At 42.0% G+C, this 18,447-nt stretch overlaps 1 protein-coding gene across 1 annotated transcript; it reads right to left on the reverse strand.

The window, feature by feature from the left end:
* Positions 1 to 875: 875 nt before the first annotated feature.
* LOC136581994 (endosialin-like) lies at positions 876 to 10,013 on the reverse strand. The gene has a single exon (XM_066582719.1). It carries the CDS (start codon positions 9,571 to 9,573, stop codon positions 7,492 to 7,494), a length of 2,082 nt encoding a protein of 693 aa, XP_066438816.1. The 5' UTR covers positions 9,574 to 10,013; the 3' UTR covers positions 876 to 7,491.
* Positions 10,014 to 18,447: the final 8,434 nt, after the last annotated feature.

Consider the following 18,447-nt stretch of genomic DNA (forward strand, 5'->3'; position numbering starts at 1 on the left):
AAGAAGTGTACAACTGGGTGTCATTAGCATAGAGGTGGTATTGGAGGCCAAATCTCCTAATAGTTTGTTCAATGGGGGCTGTGTAGATAGAGAAAAGGAGGGGGCCGAGGACCGAGCCCTGGGGGACCCCAACAGCAAGGGGAAGAGGAGGGGAGGTAGAGCCAGCAAAGGAGATGCTGAACGAGCATTACAGTTCTGTTGTTGGTTGTGTGTACGCACGTCCAATTTATGTCATTGTTGGTGTCCTGCGTGTGTGTATGTCTCATTCCTTCTCCCCTTTCCTCTTTATAGCCCTTGTTTGGGTAGCGTCCTTGTAAGTCGTTGTTCCTGTGGTCTGCATGGACGTTACATAATTACCAGGCTTCTATTTGCATTCAACCTGGATGCGATGTGTCTTATGAACAGGGCGAATGTGACAGTTTTGTACACATTGCATTTTACAAAACTCATGTCAGAATATTGTTCCTGTGAATAAGCCCTAAGTGTTATACTAACCTTCCCCGTCATTCCACCCTGTGTCAGTGTTGGAAGACGCCACTCAGTGCATTGAGCGACGCTGCTATGTAGTCCGCCCATTATAAAATTAGAACAGCCTGACTAATAAGCGTGTCGCTCAATGCATTCCAACAATTAGAATAAGTGAACAGTACCCAGCACTACAGAGAATATGGCCATAAGAAAAAGTAGAAGTGAAGGTGATCAACCTACTTTTACAGAGAGGTCTCAGTTGACACTAGGTTTGGGGGAATGACATGGAGGTAAGCATGATGCCTAATCCCCAGACTCAGCAGGTCATCTACTTTTAGCCCTATAAGCTTTGCATATAGGGCTAAAAATAGGTGACAGATTCCCTTTAAATAATCGTATTCAGTCCATTGGTTGTAAATTCATTTTATTTGACAATCTTTACACACTAAGAGAAAACATATGACATGTACACAAGAAAAATAAATAGGAATACCTGATCTCCTGGGGTGGTGGGCCATGCATTGCAGGGTGCCATAGTGTAAGTACATTATTCTACTGATTGTTTTACACCACAATGTCTATAGCATGTTATCACGCAGCAAACCATGTCTAGTAATCATTCTACTGAACAAAAACCCAATCAAACTTGTGATTGCTGAACTGGATAGACCACTGGTCGCTGTTCATACTGTAGCAATGCATTTATTGTTCTGTAATGTAAATAGACCATGTGCTCCATTTCTATGAACTGAATATATACAGTAGGTGTATTCATCATTATACTATTGGGTTACTCCCAGAGTAACCTGTGATACCTTCAAGTGAATCATGTGACCTACTAGAGTACAGAGTGCTGGTGCTCCAGCAGATGTAATGATGAGCTCATCGAGCAAGGTACACATATGTTGAACATATACTCCAGCAACATGGGAAAAATTAAACATAAGCAGGAAGATAACACACATATCTAGTTCACTGTTCGGTGAACCAACTACATCAAACATACAGTATTACCAAGGCTTAACGTAAATACTACAGGATTCTAAATCAGACAGAGAATTGATTTTGTATTTACTTGAGTGGTTCATCTTTGCACTTTCTACATCCATTTCAACGCTGTACAACTGTTCATCGAGGATAAATTGGACTGTAACTTGTGATCTGCCTTCAATCCTGCTTTTGGATGGACAACAGCTAACAGACTCCAAACATGCTCATCCAAGTGTGCCCCAGTAATGATGAACGGTCCAAACATGTGCTCCGGAGGAGCAATGATGAATAGGCAGAGCATGTTGTTGTCAATTGAGCATTAAATGATGAAAACACCTTATGTGGCTCTGCTTGCAGTGTAACAAGGGAATGAAAATAAGCCCAGAAACAAATAAATCACAGGCTTTTTCCACTACTTAAGTCATTTATTTGCAGATGCCCTGGTACACTAAGAAAGTCTGCAAGAAAGTGAGAATGACATCAAGTAAGTGAAATGCAGAATAAACCGCATAAGGGCAGAGAAGAGTTGGGGGTTCATTTATAGAAGGGTCTGTCACATTCTTTACTCTGTGATGAGTCTCATTCCTTCTAAATTTACAATTGTACAGCTTCATCAATTAGTCAGTCATACATAACTCAGAAAAGGAAAGGATTCAAGAAATATACTATACAAGGACGACAATTTTTGCACTTTTAGTCCGAATGCATACAACCATATTACAGCTCTCTACTACTTCTAAATGGCATGGCATCAATATAGATGTATGGGCTCCTGTTGTACCCCAATATGGCTCCATCTCATATATAGGCACATGGCACTTCCAATCAATTGCCTATTGCTTCTACCAGAGAACACTGTGGAGACACCATATAGTGGCACATCAAAGGGAGGCTATGGCTCCATAGTACAGACAACGGCAGGGACTTTATACGCCTATATAGGCTCTTTGCACATAACTCTGTAATACGGCTCCTAAGTGATATTGAATCTATACAATATGTGTTCTATGCATTCCTAAACTATTCACGGTCAACACTGGGCCTTCAACGGGAACTAATAAAGAGGACCTGTCATGGGATAAAGTCAACAGAGCTGGATGCAATGCTCTGCAGCTATGGCCCTTTTTTCATTTTCCCCTCCCTTCTTTTGGATGGGATCATCTTAGGTCTGGCTCCCAACGCTGTCAATGTGCCTAGTGGGTGGTCCCCACCACTCACTGTCAATCAAATACAACATTACCAATTGACAGTGAGCACTGTTGCTGAAAATAGGACCTGAGAAGAGCCTATCCAGGCGAATTGAGGTGCATTTTACTCAATGCATTAGATGCCACTGTCTTACTAAATCTCTCCCATAGTATATTACAAAGATGCATAACGTTACATTCTAACAATGCATTATTTGCACAAAAATGAAAAAGCACTTTGGAAGGTATATTGATCAGGCCATCTGATCTACGCTAGAAGTCTACAGCGTCTTTTGGTTTTGCAACTGTCTTTTATACCAAAAATGTTGTGCGACTTCAATGTTTACTATGGGTAAAAAGTCACAGGGAGTGCATGTAATCTTTGCATCTTAGTTGCAGTGTTCACAGTACATATAGGTCATTTAGTGCATTGCATGCCATTACCCCACTGCAGTAAAGAGATGTAAACTCACAAAACATCTTTTTTTAATAACAAAAAAACATCATATCTGATTTCTTAACCATTTTTGTGCCAGAGAAGCCAGTTGTTTCAACTGTATTGGGCTTCAGGTCTCTCAGGCACAAAAGGAACTATTTTACTCTTAAGGGCTTAAAAACATGGGTGGAAACCAGGCAACAAAACAAAACCATGGATTTCATGGACAGGACTTGCCTTGGCTTTCTCTGACTTTTTTATCAAACGTGCGCGCTATCACAGAGTATGAATAGACAAAAGGGGAGGAGGCGGGATGGGACGGGAACTAGTGTACTAAGCCCCCCCCCTCGCCACTGTTTGCAATGGAAGGGGCGGGGTGGGGTGGAACTTAGCTCCGCCCCATCCCTCCCATTGAAAACAGTGGCTCAGTGCACTAGCTCCCGTCCTGTCCAGAGAGGGGCAGTGTATATTGGCTGGGCGTGAAAACCTGACCGATATATGCCCGTCTGAACGAGCCCTTAAGTAGTGTTTACAGGTCTGTAAGGCTACTTTCATACTTGCATTATGGTTCAGTTCAGGGTCTTTGTCTCTCTGCTCCGTTATTGACAGAGAAACTGAAATAAAACTGAAACAATTGAGCTATTTCTTTACTCATTGACTTCAATGGGATTTAAAAATATGGAAAGCAAACATAAAGGCTTATGTTTATTTCCATTCCATCAAATTTCCATTTTTTTGGATGTGAAAATATAGCTGTCTGTAGTATTATTTCTCCGCAAAAGAAAAAGGAAACCTGATGGAAACGAAGCAAACGGAAGCCTTTCTGTGTGCTCACTGTTTTTTTTTTAAAAAAACCCATTGAAATCAATGTGGAAAAAAAGGGATCCAATTTTTCCAGTTTCTCTCCTCCAAAAACAGCGAGAAAGAAACCCTGAACTGACCCCAACACATCTGTGAAATCAGCCTGACCCCTGCCTTTCCTTTCACTGTGAATCTGACATAAAATGGGGCAAATAATAAAAAAGTAACAATTTTGTAGCTATACCAGGAATAGAATTTGTAGACATAATTTCAGAAAGTTGTAATATTCGGACATTAGAAAACAACCAAAACAGAAGTAGACGGGGTAACATAAAAACATAGAGTATAGATAACACATTACAAATAGACAATACATTACAGAATGAAATCACTGAGACGTCCCGAAAGGCTTTACAACCCCTGAGTATCCTGTCGTCATAGTGGCAGTCCTATAATACTAAAGCACAAATAGCACCCCCCAGAGCCTAATATTTGTCGGTGCACTGCTGATTTCATACAAACAACGACATAGTATTCTGACAACTCTACATTTATATTGCTGCTCTTTGAAATAAAACTAAACAATTCTATTTTAAAGTCACGCTGTTTCTGTAACATACTGTACTTAAATGTTTCAATTAAGGCCATCAAATTCAACCTTTTATTCTTAGTAAAGGTGCTTTGAGATGGAACAATAATCATTCAAAACTTTTTTCAAACGAATGAAAGTGAACGATAATCGTTCAGTCTAAACGACGAACAAGAATCGTTCGCTTTTCACTCGTTGTTCATTTTATGCAGATATAAAAACCATCGCAGGCTCCTTCACTTGTCATTCAGTTTAAACAACAGTTGTTCAGTCTTTCACATTCTTTTATATTGCCAATGTGAATGACTGAACAATACTGAACAAGCCAACAATGGCAGTCTAAACAGATTGCACAAGAGCAAACGAGCTACTGATGACGTCACTCACTTGTTCGCTCATTCAAATGAGAATTGCCTCATCTAAAAGGACTCTTAGGCCGCCTGCAGACGGCCGGCTTGGATTCCGCTGCGAGAATTCTTGCAGCGGGATGCGGTCCTGTGCCCCTGCAGAGACCTGCGGCTTACCTGCTCCGAAGCTCTGCGATGTGCCGCTTACCACCCAGTCGGCGCATGCACAGAACGGAGCTGGCGGGTCTTTATTGAAATTTCTGTGCGGGCCTCTGCGAGACAAATTGCGGATGTGTGCATAGGATTGCGTTTTGTAATGCAATCTTATGCAGGTGGGCACGAGCAGAAATGCTGTGGGAAATCCCACTGCGGAATTTCTGCCCATGTACAGGGGGCCTTAGTGTGAAATGTGACAATAGTTTGAAGGGTATATACACCATTATAACCATTTTTTTTAAGTAAGCAACATTATAAATAATCTTGATTACAAATATCCTAACTTCTTGTGGATACAGCTCCTATGCATAATGCTATGTCTCTATGGTAACAAGTTACAAGCAAAACCTTCTGTATCCTGGTCCTTCAGTCATACCCCCTTCCAGCTGTCCACAATTTCTTACTACATGTTTCCAGTAGGTTAGTCAGAAGGAAAGGACATAAAGAATTGAGTATGATTGCAAGATCAGACTACAACGCATGGTTTGTTGTCTGTAACTATGGAGACAGCATATGCACTGTAGACACCATGGGATATCGTTAACCAATGTTGAAATGGTGTATCTACCCTTTAAGGATATGTCAACACACAGCAGCTAAACTGCTTAAAAAAGTGATGTTAAAGATACAAGATTGCAACACTTTTTTATCTTAAGGAAATAGTTCTACAAAATGTTCCAGAAACTGTTTCTATTGAAAATCGCATCTTGCTTTTAACATGTAAAAGATGGACGCCTTGAGCATCCTATTGCATGCTTTACTCTGATTTTGTGAATGGAATATCATTTTTAATTCCATGCATCTGAATTTATCATATAGCTACCATGGTAAAGTACTTCTAAACCAAAATACAGAAAAACACTGTTTGGGAACACACACTAAAATGTACTCTTAGACCAAAGACACTACTTTTTTGCACAGAATTAGCTTGATTGCCCAACTGTCCATTGCCCTTCTGTTGACCACCTTGATTTTCTCTCTTTACTCCTGCCATGTATCTACAAGGTGGCATTCTCAAAAGTCTCCTTGAAGTCAGCTCAGTAGTCATCTACTTCGCCTAAACATCAGTACAACTAGAACCCAGGTAGATGAGGTTATGTTAACATGTTGTGGTGCATAAAAAAAATCACACAACCTGCTGAAGTAGAGAACCACAAAACAATCCACAGGATATTTGTTGATTCTCTACATTGGCAGTGCTGATTATTTCTGAGACGGACAAAGTAACTAACTAGAGTTACCCATCCTGAGGTCTGCCAATGTCCTCCTGACGTTTCCTGTCACTCTGGCCTTTGAGGTGCTATGATAAGGGACATTGTAACACTACATGGTATTATATTAGTGTCGGAGCAAAGAGAATAGAGTCAAGTGGTCCAGAGTGAGAAGAATAGCACCAGGAAAACTAGAACAGTGCCCAAGATAAGTATTATTCCCTGTGGCTCCAAGAACTGTTTTTTTTTATGGAAAGCACCCTATAGAAACAGGCCCCCCAAAACTGGATTAAATAGATAGGTTTCACTGTGGATTTCAATATTCACACAAAGTCTTAAAAAAACTGATATGTTATGCCTAGTACAGGGCCTGAAGGGCAGAGCATGATACAGGAATACTCTTGCTCTGGCAGTGTTTGAATCCCTTTGCCATGCACCGCTCCATCCGACTCTGTACTAGGCATAACATAATGTAGTAATTTTGAATTCTGCCATGATTGAGTGTTGAGTCTTTGCATGACGCTTTGCTTTTGGTTTACTTTATGCTAAGTGACTCAATTATCCTGAGGCTTAAATATCCAACATAATAGGCTGCCTGCGTTTCCTGTACTGACTTACAACTTCTTTGATAAAATGTGTTCTGAACACACTAAAGTAGCAACATGATAAACCTTCCTTGCACACAATACAAAAAACTAAATTCAGATGGAGTATAAAGAACTTTACCTGAAATTATTAACAGAGTATATCACAGATGTCAAAGACTGGAACATGATGTGAATTCTGAGCCAGCATCTGTACCACTATGATATACTGTATGTATTCACTGATGTCAGAGAGGAAATATTAGTGCTTTACCTGATTTTAAGTGAAAAGCCCTCAAACTGTCTCGGGGTAAGTTGGTTAATTTGCATTATTGTGTTGACACAGGCATAGATGTTAAAAAATGGTGCAAAATGCTATGGGAAATAAAACAGGAGTAACAGAATAACAGTAAACATTTGAACCCTTAAGAAAACCAGATCAAAATGTAATGTGACCTATGGACATGGGAAAAATACATGAAATACTGCAAAATGTGGAATCAAATGTAAATACTGGAAAGTGCTTTGACAGAACACAGACAAATAGTGAGCAAAGATAATATGGGAAGACAGTGAATAGTCCAATTGCACCAATGCCCACACAGGCAGGCTCACATAGGTATTTAATCTATTTTGTAGGATCCTGTAACCATCACATTGATTCAAACACCACCTCCACTGTTTGGAGTATCCACACCTGGGGGAGGAATACCTTTCTCTGGTCCGCTACCTGTTACCCAGTGATAGCAGTCAGTGACACTACGGGGTTTTGCTTCTGCCCCACACCTGGTACAGTAAACAATGCCCAGTGCCAACATAATTACCAGAAAGACACTCAAGGGTACAAGCAAAGCCACAATCAGCCATCGAGTATCCCTCTTTCCTTTGGACTCCTTGGATGGATAAGGTGAATTAGAATGTAACAGAGGAGACACATGTGAAGTATTCTTAGACGATGAAAGTCCTGATGTGACCATAGTTGTTACTTTTTCTGTTTGTAGTGCTGTTTTAGACCTGCTAGGGGCCACTGTTGATAGCTTGGATAGATCCCATGAACTTTTCCTAGGTGCAGGTTTGGTGGTTGTGGGAACATCATATATTTTCTTCCCTCTTGACCTAACTTTTGATTTTTCTTTGGATATTACTGTTGAGGAGAATGTTTTACTTGATACAGTTGTCTCCAGTGAAGGAACATTAGAAGATGTAGTTTGCAAACTAGTTGTTCTAATCATATCCTGTTCAAGTTTTGATGTTGTAGTGTCGTCTGGCATTAAAATGGGAATAATAGTGGTTTCCTCATGTGTTTCCCAGCCTACTGGAGGAGTCGTCTCAAGGACCTCTTCTGAAATCTCTTCTGTAGTTGCAATAATAATTGTCATTTCTTCGTTGAAGATTGGTATGTATTTCTCAGTCTCTGAATTGAATTCCATATCTACCAGATCTTGCCATCCTGTCGTATCAGTTTCTGGCTCGAAAACACTTTCAAGACTGGTCACATGTAGATTGGGCTTATTTTTAGGTTCTCCAAAATCTAGTCGATTGCAGCTCACACGATCTGCAGCTAGTTCATAGCCCTCACTGCAGAAGCATTCAAATCCTCCCACGTGGTTCACACACATTTGTTGGCACATACGGGCAAAACGACATTCATCTATATCAACACAGCGCTCAGGATCATCCTCTGAGATAGTGAATCCCAGGTCACAAGAACATGTATATGAACCCAAGGTATTTTGACAAGAGTGTTCACATGTTTCATCATCCTCACATTCATCTATATCTTCACAACTGAGTTCATCGGGAGCTAGTTCAAAGCCTTCTGGGCATATGCACTGATATGCCTTGCCACCAATTCTACCCTCTATACACTGATATTGGCATGGGCATCTTTGCTCCTCAAAGTCCTCTGGCTCACAGGAGCGTCCATCACGCTGGAGTACATATCCTTCTTGGCAAGCACAAACTCCCCCTTCACACAACTGCTGGCAATCCTCACACATGTCCTTATGGTCTTGACACAATGGCTCCTCTTTATCCCAACCAACTTTACGATCCTCCTTAAATGTGCAGAGTACAGAGATAGCCTGTTGTTCACTTTCACAGGATACCACCGCAACAGTGCCAAATGGTAGCAAGTCAAGCCAGGTACCCTGGTAGCCAAATGGTACAGAATAACGAACATTTTCTCCAGTCAAAGTTGGACACATTCCTTGATAGCGAAACTTGCATATATAACCATCAACGGGCAATGTACAAGATCCTTCTGACCATTTAAAATCATCTTCTGGCTTACCATAGCCCAGACCTATAGCCACACACCTAGGAGCTGAACAGGGACTCGGAGGCCCTGCAGAAGCCGGCTGTGATACCCAGTTGGTGAAGGCAGTGTCTTGGTCCCCAGTTGTCCAGGTAAAACCACGCAGTGGCTTCTGAGGAGCACACTGCCTCGGCTGACGCTGTAGGCCTATCCAAAGCCTTAGCTGTACATCTCCATCACTGTGGAAATTTGTTGATGAGGTAAGGAGTTGCTCAACCAAAGCAGCTTCTTGAACATTTTTTACAGTTGCTAAATTGCCACCTCTCTCCCGACAGGCTCTCCAAGATTCAAGGAAAGTTCGTCTATGATAAAAGACAGCATAGCATGAGTCACCTGGCCCACAGAGGGCATCATGTTCTCGGAGATCAATAGAAAGTGAAACAGACAGAAGAATTAGAAGATGCAAAGTGAGGAGTAATAGATCCATGGAATTTCTTTTTGGACTTTTCTGTTGCTGCTTGTAGGAAATATGTCTTTCTCCAGAGTTTTCAGTTGGAACAATCAGCTCAGTCTGAATAATCTCTTGGTCAGGGTAGCACGGGCTGGTTTTCTTAGTCTGGGAAGAATTGCTGCTTCTATGGTTGAGTAAACTTGCCTCCAAAAGTTCTGATAAGTAGGAGTGTTGGTTTCATTCTTCCAAACTCCATAGACATTTGATCTTAGTTTTCTGCAGATTTGTCTTCAGTCTATTATTCTGTAGATTATAATTCCTGTATTATAGAATGGGGCTTTTTGAATCTCTCATTGCTGGACAGTCATCTCATATTATAGCCTGTGCAGTTAGCAGTTGTCATTTCTGTGCTCTTCCTCCGCTGTATCTGCCTACATACAGCCTGATGCTTTTCACAGGCAGATAGAAGTAGAACTTCTTTGACTACTCTATCTGCTGTAGATTTGAGAGGGAGGTCTTTCATTTGCTCTCTCACATGTTCTGCTTTCCCTCCCCCTCTCCATCCTTGTATGGACAAAGTTTGTTTCTATCTTTTTTTTCCTTTTCCTCTCCCCTGTTTTACTCCTGGTCTCAGACCCCCAGAGATTTAGCAAATATTTCTGTCTTGGCAAAAAAAGAGAAAGCGAGGAGGGCTGGGAGACTGAATAGGGAAACAAATGATTCACAGAAGCAGAGTTGGAAAATGAGGAAGGTAGGAAGGGAATAAGAATCAGAAAGAAGAAGACAAAGGGAAACAGAATACACAACTGAGAAAGCTGCAGCGGACACAGAGACAAATGAAACGCTTATTTCTGATTTTCCAAATGAGGAAAGGCTAGCCCCGGGGCATGCTGCAGCAAGCTGATACAAGATGGGTGATCGTGTCCAGCAAGTTACATTTACATTGGGTGTTGACTTATTTTAATTTTCTTGAATCGGTGCCTGATGCAGTTTTACATTCCGCTGAGTCCTCTTAAACTGTAACATGCTTTCACTTGGCCATGATATGTGCCCTCACAGGTATAACTAACGCAAAATCAGTAACCCATTCTCCCTAATTATGACTAGGCAGTGGCAGCGCTAATGTCCCAATATGGGTTAGAAGGGATAACAGGGCACAGGTACAATCATTCTATCTCTTTTTTAATTCTTTAATACATGTGTAAAGGGAAGAGCGGCTACATCGGTCGTGCTAATTTTGTTGCCCCTGGCAAGTGACACAGCCGGGAGGTGGATGAGGAGAAGAGTGGAGAGTGGCTCCTCTGGTGACCAGAACCATGGCTGGGGAAGAGAAAGAGTAAGTGAGTGCTGATTTAAGGGACTCCGTCTCCTAAATGACTTCAGCAGTAGAGATGAGCGAGCACCAAAATGCTCGGGTGCTCGTTATTCAAGTCGAGCTTTTCGTAATATTCGAGAGCTCTATTCGAGTAATGAATCCTATTGAAGTCAATGGGAGACCCGAGCATTTTTGCAATTCACCCGCCGGGTGCCGAGGTTTTTGTTTTTTTTTCCCTCTCAACTACATACTGCTGGGGATGTACGCACGCTGGCACATCACAGCAGGAAGCGGTAATGCGGGGAGGGGTCAAACACGGCCCGGTACTCGCACGAGTAATGAGCACCATCGAGTATGCTAATGCTCGTACGAGCATGTTCGCTCAACTCTAGCCAGCAGCAATGAGCGAAGAGCCGCCCACATTAGGGAATGAGTATAGGGCTACACCCCACCTATGTCCAGAGCATGGCAGAAAATTAGAGGCGCAGCAGTAACCCTATAAAAACTACTTGTAATGTAGCACAGCAGTGGAAGATAGCAGTACACCAGAGCAGTTAAAGTGGTGGAGGCCGAGTCAGAGGGGCAGCGCAGCAGGCAGTTTCCCCATACTGCCAAGGAACCAAATGCTAGCGTACAGGGTGGAGTTTGGCACAATAGTTCAGTTTGAGGCCTTACAGGTTAATAGTTATGTTGCAGTGTAATGTATCCATGATGTAAAGTCTGATTTGTTTTATGATGGTGATTTTGCCATATATATTTATGGAGGTATGTAATGCAGTAATTAGGCCACATATTGGAGCTGTTTCGTGAGAAGAGAACTCAGTGCATATGATATTTACAACTTTAGGCATTCTGTGTGAATGGACACTGCTCCTATGGAGTGTTACTGGAAGGGACTGTGGATGAGAAAGCTCAATGTTAATGATTATGCTGCGATACATTGAGGCATAGTCATGGGAGGCAGGATAGTCTATACTCATGTGCCTTGCTGCAGCCAGGTTGGAGACTCAAGAATCAATGTCAGGTTTGCCGTAAATGGTTACTGTCACTGTAAGAACCATGATGTTATGACAAGTTATGATGCAACGTTTAAGTATGATGACCCTCCTATGGAGTGACATAATGTAAATACTGTTGATTAGTAAACTTTCTTTTTATAAAAATGTGCATGTACAATTGTATAGACCTGATCCGTTTGTTGTTATGGTGGTGGTTAATGTCTTCTCAATCTTCAAATCTCTCTATTCTTAATGATATTCTACGCCATATAATAGTTGTGATAGAGCTGTGATTGCTGGATTTTCTTGGGCTGTCTATTACATACTTCCAGTATACAACGGTTGGTCAAGAATCCCGGAGGACAAAATCCGAGGATGATTAAATATTAAGCAAGAGAACTTTTAATATTTCAACAATAGCAATATATTGAAATTCATGGAATTCCTACCTATAGGCATAGAAGGGGTTAACTATGATCCTTCAGAAATCTCAGTTTCACTATGCTATACATTTTTCGGGATCCTGAAATAATTTGTTCCATAGGTTCTTCTTCTCTAGCCCCTGGGGAAATTGTACATAGCTTCACCTATAATTGGTTGCAGATTTCAAAGCCAGCGACAGTCATGTAGAACAAGCCTAAATGACAGGAACCATAGAAAATCAGTGGGCCGCTAATGTGTTCATAAAGTATACATGTGTTATAAGTTAATAGGAGTTTTTATAGGTTTAATTAAATATGGATCCAATAGACTTTCCAAGCCTGAACTCACACAGGGTGTTTTGCTGTTTATTTCATATCGTTTTTATTGGTGTTTTTCATGGCTTTTTTATGATGGCAAGCATCGTGGCCAGATGTTACTACATACAAAGTGCAGATTTTATTCTGTCACAATTGGCTTGAAAAAAGGTTGAAATGGAGAGCTAAGGGGTAGTGTGAGAGAAGCCACATAGACTGGGTACTGGTGTGCAGCACTGCGCCATTGCCTGTGCTGGTATTAGTGAAGGCAGTAAGGGGTAATAGTAGAGTAGCCTCCGATGAGCAGGGAACTTGGTGTCATTGTTGCCTCAAGGTACATATATTAATGGGGCGATTATGATAATTACCGTGGTACATGGTAGTGATGAGTGTGCAGAGCGCAGGACCCTGTACAGGAAGTAAATGGGGTTTTTACAAATCCGCTCCGTGTGCTGTCTGATGTATGGGACACTGCACAATGACATGCACAATTTTTGTCCGAGAATCGGACACAAATTGGACATGATGCAATTTCTTTTTTTACTAGGACTATTCGTCAGAGTAAAAAAAAGCCCATGTGAATACAACCATTCAAATTAACGGGTACTATTTCTGTTCGTGTGCATGTACCCTTAGGGCTCGTTCTCATGGGCATCAAAGGCACGCAGGAGTTAGCCATGCAAAACAAATCGCAGCTAACTTGCATGAAAATCACGTGAATGGGCGATTGGGAGCTGCGTGTTACAGAAAAAAATGCTACCACTCTGGGAGGAGAGAGAAAGATAAAGAAAAAACCTCTCTCCCTGCAGGGAAATCCCTCCATCTCTGTAGCAGGGATATCCCTCCAACTCCCCTGCAGGGGAACCCCTCTCTCCCCGCTACTAGGGAATCCCTCCTTTCCCCTGCAGGCAAATCCTTCCATCCCCGCTCAGATGTAGGGAGTCGCCAGCGATGAAGGGTAGTACCCGGGGCTTTTCTTCATCACTTCCTCTCTCCTCCTGTAGCAGCAGCACTTTTTTTTCTGTAACACGCAGATCCCAATTGCAACTAGTTAGCAGGGAATCGTCAATTCACATGATTTTATCACAAGATAGCTGCGATTTTTTTTGTCGCTGTTAACTCCTGTGTGCTTTTAACACCCATGTAAAGAAGCTCCTAAGTTGGAGAAAGCGAGCGCTGGGTTTAGAGGAACATGAGACTTGGTAATGTGGCTAATAAGCTTAAATACGGCTTGCCAAAACTTGAAGATTTCAGGGCAATTCTGTCACATGCGGAGACAAGTGCCCCTGTTCCGACACCCAGTCCAACACAGCTGGGATAAAGAATTTAGCAAACGTAGCTAGTTTAGAAGGAGTTAAGTACCAATGAGATAAATTTTCTGTGCCGTTTCCAAGTGCCCAATGTGTTTAGAGACCTTCCTAACCCACTGACAGGATAGTTTCCACTCATTCATATTGAAGCTATTAGCTACAGCTGATTCCCATAGTAAAGAGTGAAAAGATTTATTTGTAAAAAGGGATGGATGATATAGACTCATGAAAGTTTGAAATGCCTTACCTAGTGGAAAGGAAAAGAGAGTAAAACAAGAATGCTGACTCGGGAAACCAGGAGGTCCGCACAATTGATTGGGATAGAATATGTTGTATCCCTATGTACATGGATAGATTTGCAGGTAGCAGATTAAACTTGCTATGTAACTCAAAGAAGTGAAGGATAGGGCCATTCTGTACTAATTTGCTAATAGAAGAAATACTTTCAGACTCCCACCTAGAAATATTGAGGTCTGGAACAAAGACATGCAGGGAAAGAGATGACAGAGGAATGCTCCAAGCAGGAGTCTTTGAATGAAGATTCACAAAGTTGTGCCAAGTTCTAACTGTAACTTCAATGCTGTCAAAGGATGCTGGAAGGGATCCCAGAGTATCAGATTTTCCCAACAAGATAATTAAGGGACAGCCCACAAGTGCCCTCTCTATTTCAACCCATCGCTTACCAACCCTTTCTCTCCACCAGAACGTTACTTTATCTAGAATTGCAACTTGGTAGTAATGTTTAATATTGGCAACACTCATTCCACCTTGATCCCAAGGTTTCATCATAGTAGAGAGTTTCACTCTGGAACATTTGTCTGCCCATATATATGAATTTAATATGGTTTGGATTTTAGATAGGGATGAACCCGGAATAAGGAGTGGGATTGTACGGAATAAAGAGTGGACAATGGAGAACCATCATTTTAATTCCTGTGATCCTGCTGCCCATGAAATAAAAGGTTTATTAAAGCTAGCTATTAATTTTGGTATGGATTCTAGCAGGTAATAAGATGCAAATGTATTTTGCTGGGAGAGAATAAGGAGATACCAAGGTAAGGAAAATTATTGTCATGCCATTGAAATGAGAATTTTACTCGGATTGAAGAACATATGCTTTTATCGAGGTTTACGTTTAAAATAGGGGATTTAGTAGTATTCACCTTGTAGTAGGCAACCTCTCCAAACTGGAGCAGAGTCTTTTGAGATGCTTCCAGGGATACAAGGAGGTTTCGTAAAGCCAGGAGTACGTCGTCCACAATCAAAGTGATAACCAGGATCTGGTTGCCTATGTGAATGCCTTTAATATCTGTGTGACATTGAATTGCCTCCGACAGGGGCTCCATAACCAGAGCAAAAATTAGACGTGAGAGTGGACACTCCTGACGAGTACCATTGGTGATTTGAAAAGAGGATGACAGCGCCTGGTTGATAAACACCCAGGCTGATGGGAAAGAGCATAAAGCAAGAATAGCTTATCTGATCCAGTTCTGAAGCCCAAATTTTCCATAAACTGCCTTCAAATAACCCACGTGAACTCTGTCAAATGCCTTCTCCACATCCGAAGCTATGAATAGAGAAGGCGTCCGACTGACCTCAGCAAACCTAACCAGGTTGAGAAAGCATCTAGTACTGTCAGGTGCTTGCTGGTCTTGAATGAATCCGACCTGGTCTGGGTTAATCAGGAAGGAAGAAACCCAACTACGATTTTGGTATAATATCCATACTGACATAGTATGCTAGTAACATAGTATGTTAGGCTAAATGAAGACAATGCCCATCTAGTTCAGCCTGTTTTAACCCCTAGTTGATCCAGAGGAAGGCAAAAACCCTAAGAGGCAGAATCCAATTAGTCCATTTGGGGGAAAATTCCTTCCCGACTCCGTAATGGCAATCAGACTAATCCCTGGATCAACCTTATTTAAGAGTGAAATAGAAATATAGGATGAACATTATGTGGAGAGACCGGGTCTTTTCCTGGTTTTGGCAGAGCTTTAATCTGGGCCTTAAGCATATTTATGAGAAAAGTGCCGTCCTGTGCAACTTTAGCGAAAAATGGGACCATATATGGGATCAAAATGTCAATATATTTATTAATTCTATAGCACTACCAGGGCCTGGAGATTTTAGGAGTTTAAGTGGGCTAATTGTCTAATATAATTTACTGGTAGGAATTGAGAAGGAAATCTGTTCAAACTGTTGCGGGGGCAGCTCTGGTAACTGAACATGAGAATGAAAAAAAACTATCTAGTCTTTAGAAGGTTGATGCGTCCCTCCACTGTCCCTCAGATAATACAAAGACTGATAATAATGGGCAAATTGTTCTGCAAATTTGGAGGGATAGGCTAGTTTATTGCCTTGAGAGTCCTGAAGGTACGCAATATTGCTCTTGGATTTTTTAGCTTTAAGCTGTTTGGCCAGGAAATCACAGGGATGATTGTACTGTGTATTAAAATACATTTTCATTCGCTGAAATGAGGAATTGAACTAGGAAGCGAATATGGATTGAATCTTAAGGCAAAGTGATCTCAATTACGAGGTAGTAAGGTGATTTCGGGATTTTTTTATCTTGAGTTTCTTAATGGTGAATTTGTTTGAGAGTGTCCAGATCTTTTTGAATGGACCAGAAAGTCACAGGTGAGAAAAAATGCTCAAAGACATAACTTACAGGAAAAGAGGCCAGATACAAGAGATACACTGCAGGAAAGGCTCAATCGCTGTTTAACCTGGTAGTATGCAGCAAGCCAGAGGAGCAAAAATGTTCCGGTGCGGGCTGATTGATCAGCCACTCAACTCAACCCCGGGTTGGGGAGGGGTGACTGCCAACAGACCCAGCTTGCACCATAAGAACTGATACCAGGAAGACCGCCATAGATATGTGTGGCACACAAACAGGGGTACAACCCGCACTGACTAAGCAGTGGATTACCGTGCATTAAAAGTGTTCCACACTGGCATGTCAGCCTGGGCTCCTCCAGGATCTATAGCATATACTTTAGAAAACTTCCTCTCATAAAGGCCCTGTGAGCACACCATACACTGAATGGGCCAGAAAGAGTGCGAACATTAAATTCCAGATAGGATTGTAATGATGTACTTAAAATCTGGGTGTAAAATAATGTCTTTATTAAGACACCACATAGGGAAAGGGTTAGATTGGAGTTTGTTGAGAACACTCAAGCCAACAAAGGCGTCGTCTGACCAAGAAATTGTACCTATTCTATTTTTTGCACAAGGTATAACCCAGTTCTATCCATGTGGGCTTGAAAAAAAGTGAAATCCCTTTCAGAGCCATTAAAGCAACGTCATACATCAAATAGCAATTCCTAAAGAAGAACAAAGGAAAAGACAGATGCAGGCCTAGACTGAGGTAGAGTCCAAACTGGGATCTAGGACCACGTTGTAATCCCTTCATATAAGAAGGAGACCATTTTTCATCCCACTGATTTTCTTGTAGAGCATCTTAATAAAACGAAGTTGGCTTTTCAAGGGCATCTACAAGCCAACAAGAGTTAGGGAGCATTGTTAATATACAAGAAAACTATTATGAATCTGCCCAGAGGGTCAGAATAAGTCTCTTTATGTGCAAAAACCACAGAATTTTTGATGGCTATCCGGATACCACCTTTTTTCGCTTGGGAGAAGGGAGTGAAAAACATAGAGGGGAACCTAGGATGGGAGAATTTGGGTTGTTTATACAAGAAAAAATGAGTCTATTGTGCAGACAATATATCACATTTCAAGTGAAAGGCTTCCCGCTACATCATGTTGCATTTAAAAGGACTATTCAAGCCCTTTTTCGGAAAAAAACTAACAACATGCTAATACTAGTAGAGTGCTCAATTGTGTTCCTGACAGCAGGCAAGAAAAAGACAGCAGGACGCAACCAGCAAAGCGACCATATGTATAAACTATCATATTTTAGCTGATACCCATGAAGACATCCACAATAGAGAGTAAGTGTCAGGTCCAGCGGCTCGCAGGCCTCCATGTCACCCAGGCTGCAGCTGTGCGGCTCAGGGGAGCCCCGGTTCTGTAACCTTCCCTGGTCCCTGTATTCCTCCTCGCGCGTCCTTGGTCCCCGCTGTCCTGCAAGGCTGGGGAAAGGTTCCCCAGCACTTCGGTGAGTGGATTCTGCTGCTGTCAGGCTCCCCGCCCCAACAAGATAGCATTTAAACTCCTCAGTGCCTTCCAGCATTTGCCAGTGTTAGTTTGGTCTCCTGCTGCACTCGCGTTTTTGGATATTGTCTGTCTACCAGTTTTTGACCATTTGCCTGACCCTGACTTCGCCTTTGCCTGACCCTTTGTACCGCATACCCTCGTGTTGCTGACCTGGATAGTCTGACTTGCCTCTCTGTTTGTTTGTTCCAGTGTCTGTCCCCATGTCCCATTTCCCTAGTGAGTCTAGGGACCGTCGCGCAGTTGTTACCCTGGAGCTTAGCCCAGGGGGGCAGGTAGGTAGGGACAGGGGTTGCGGGCAGTTCCATGGACTTCCAGTATCCTGGACCCCAGTTCCCTGACAGTAAGGGGAAACATAGTATACATAAAGA

The sequence above is a fragment of the Eleutherodactylus coqui genome, chromosome 11, assembly GCF_035609145.1.
Source record: "Eleutherodactylus coqui strain aEleCoq1 chromosome 11, aEleCoq1.hap1, whole genome shotgun sequence".
In the NCBI taxonomy this organism is placed as follows: domain Eukaryota; kingdom Metazoa; phylum Chordata; class Amphibia; order Anura; family Eleutherodactylidae; genus Eleutherodactylus; species Eleutherodactylus coqui.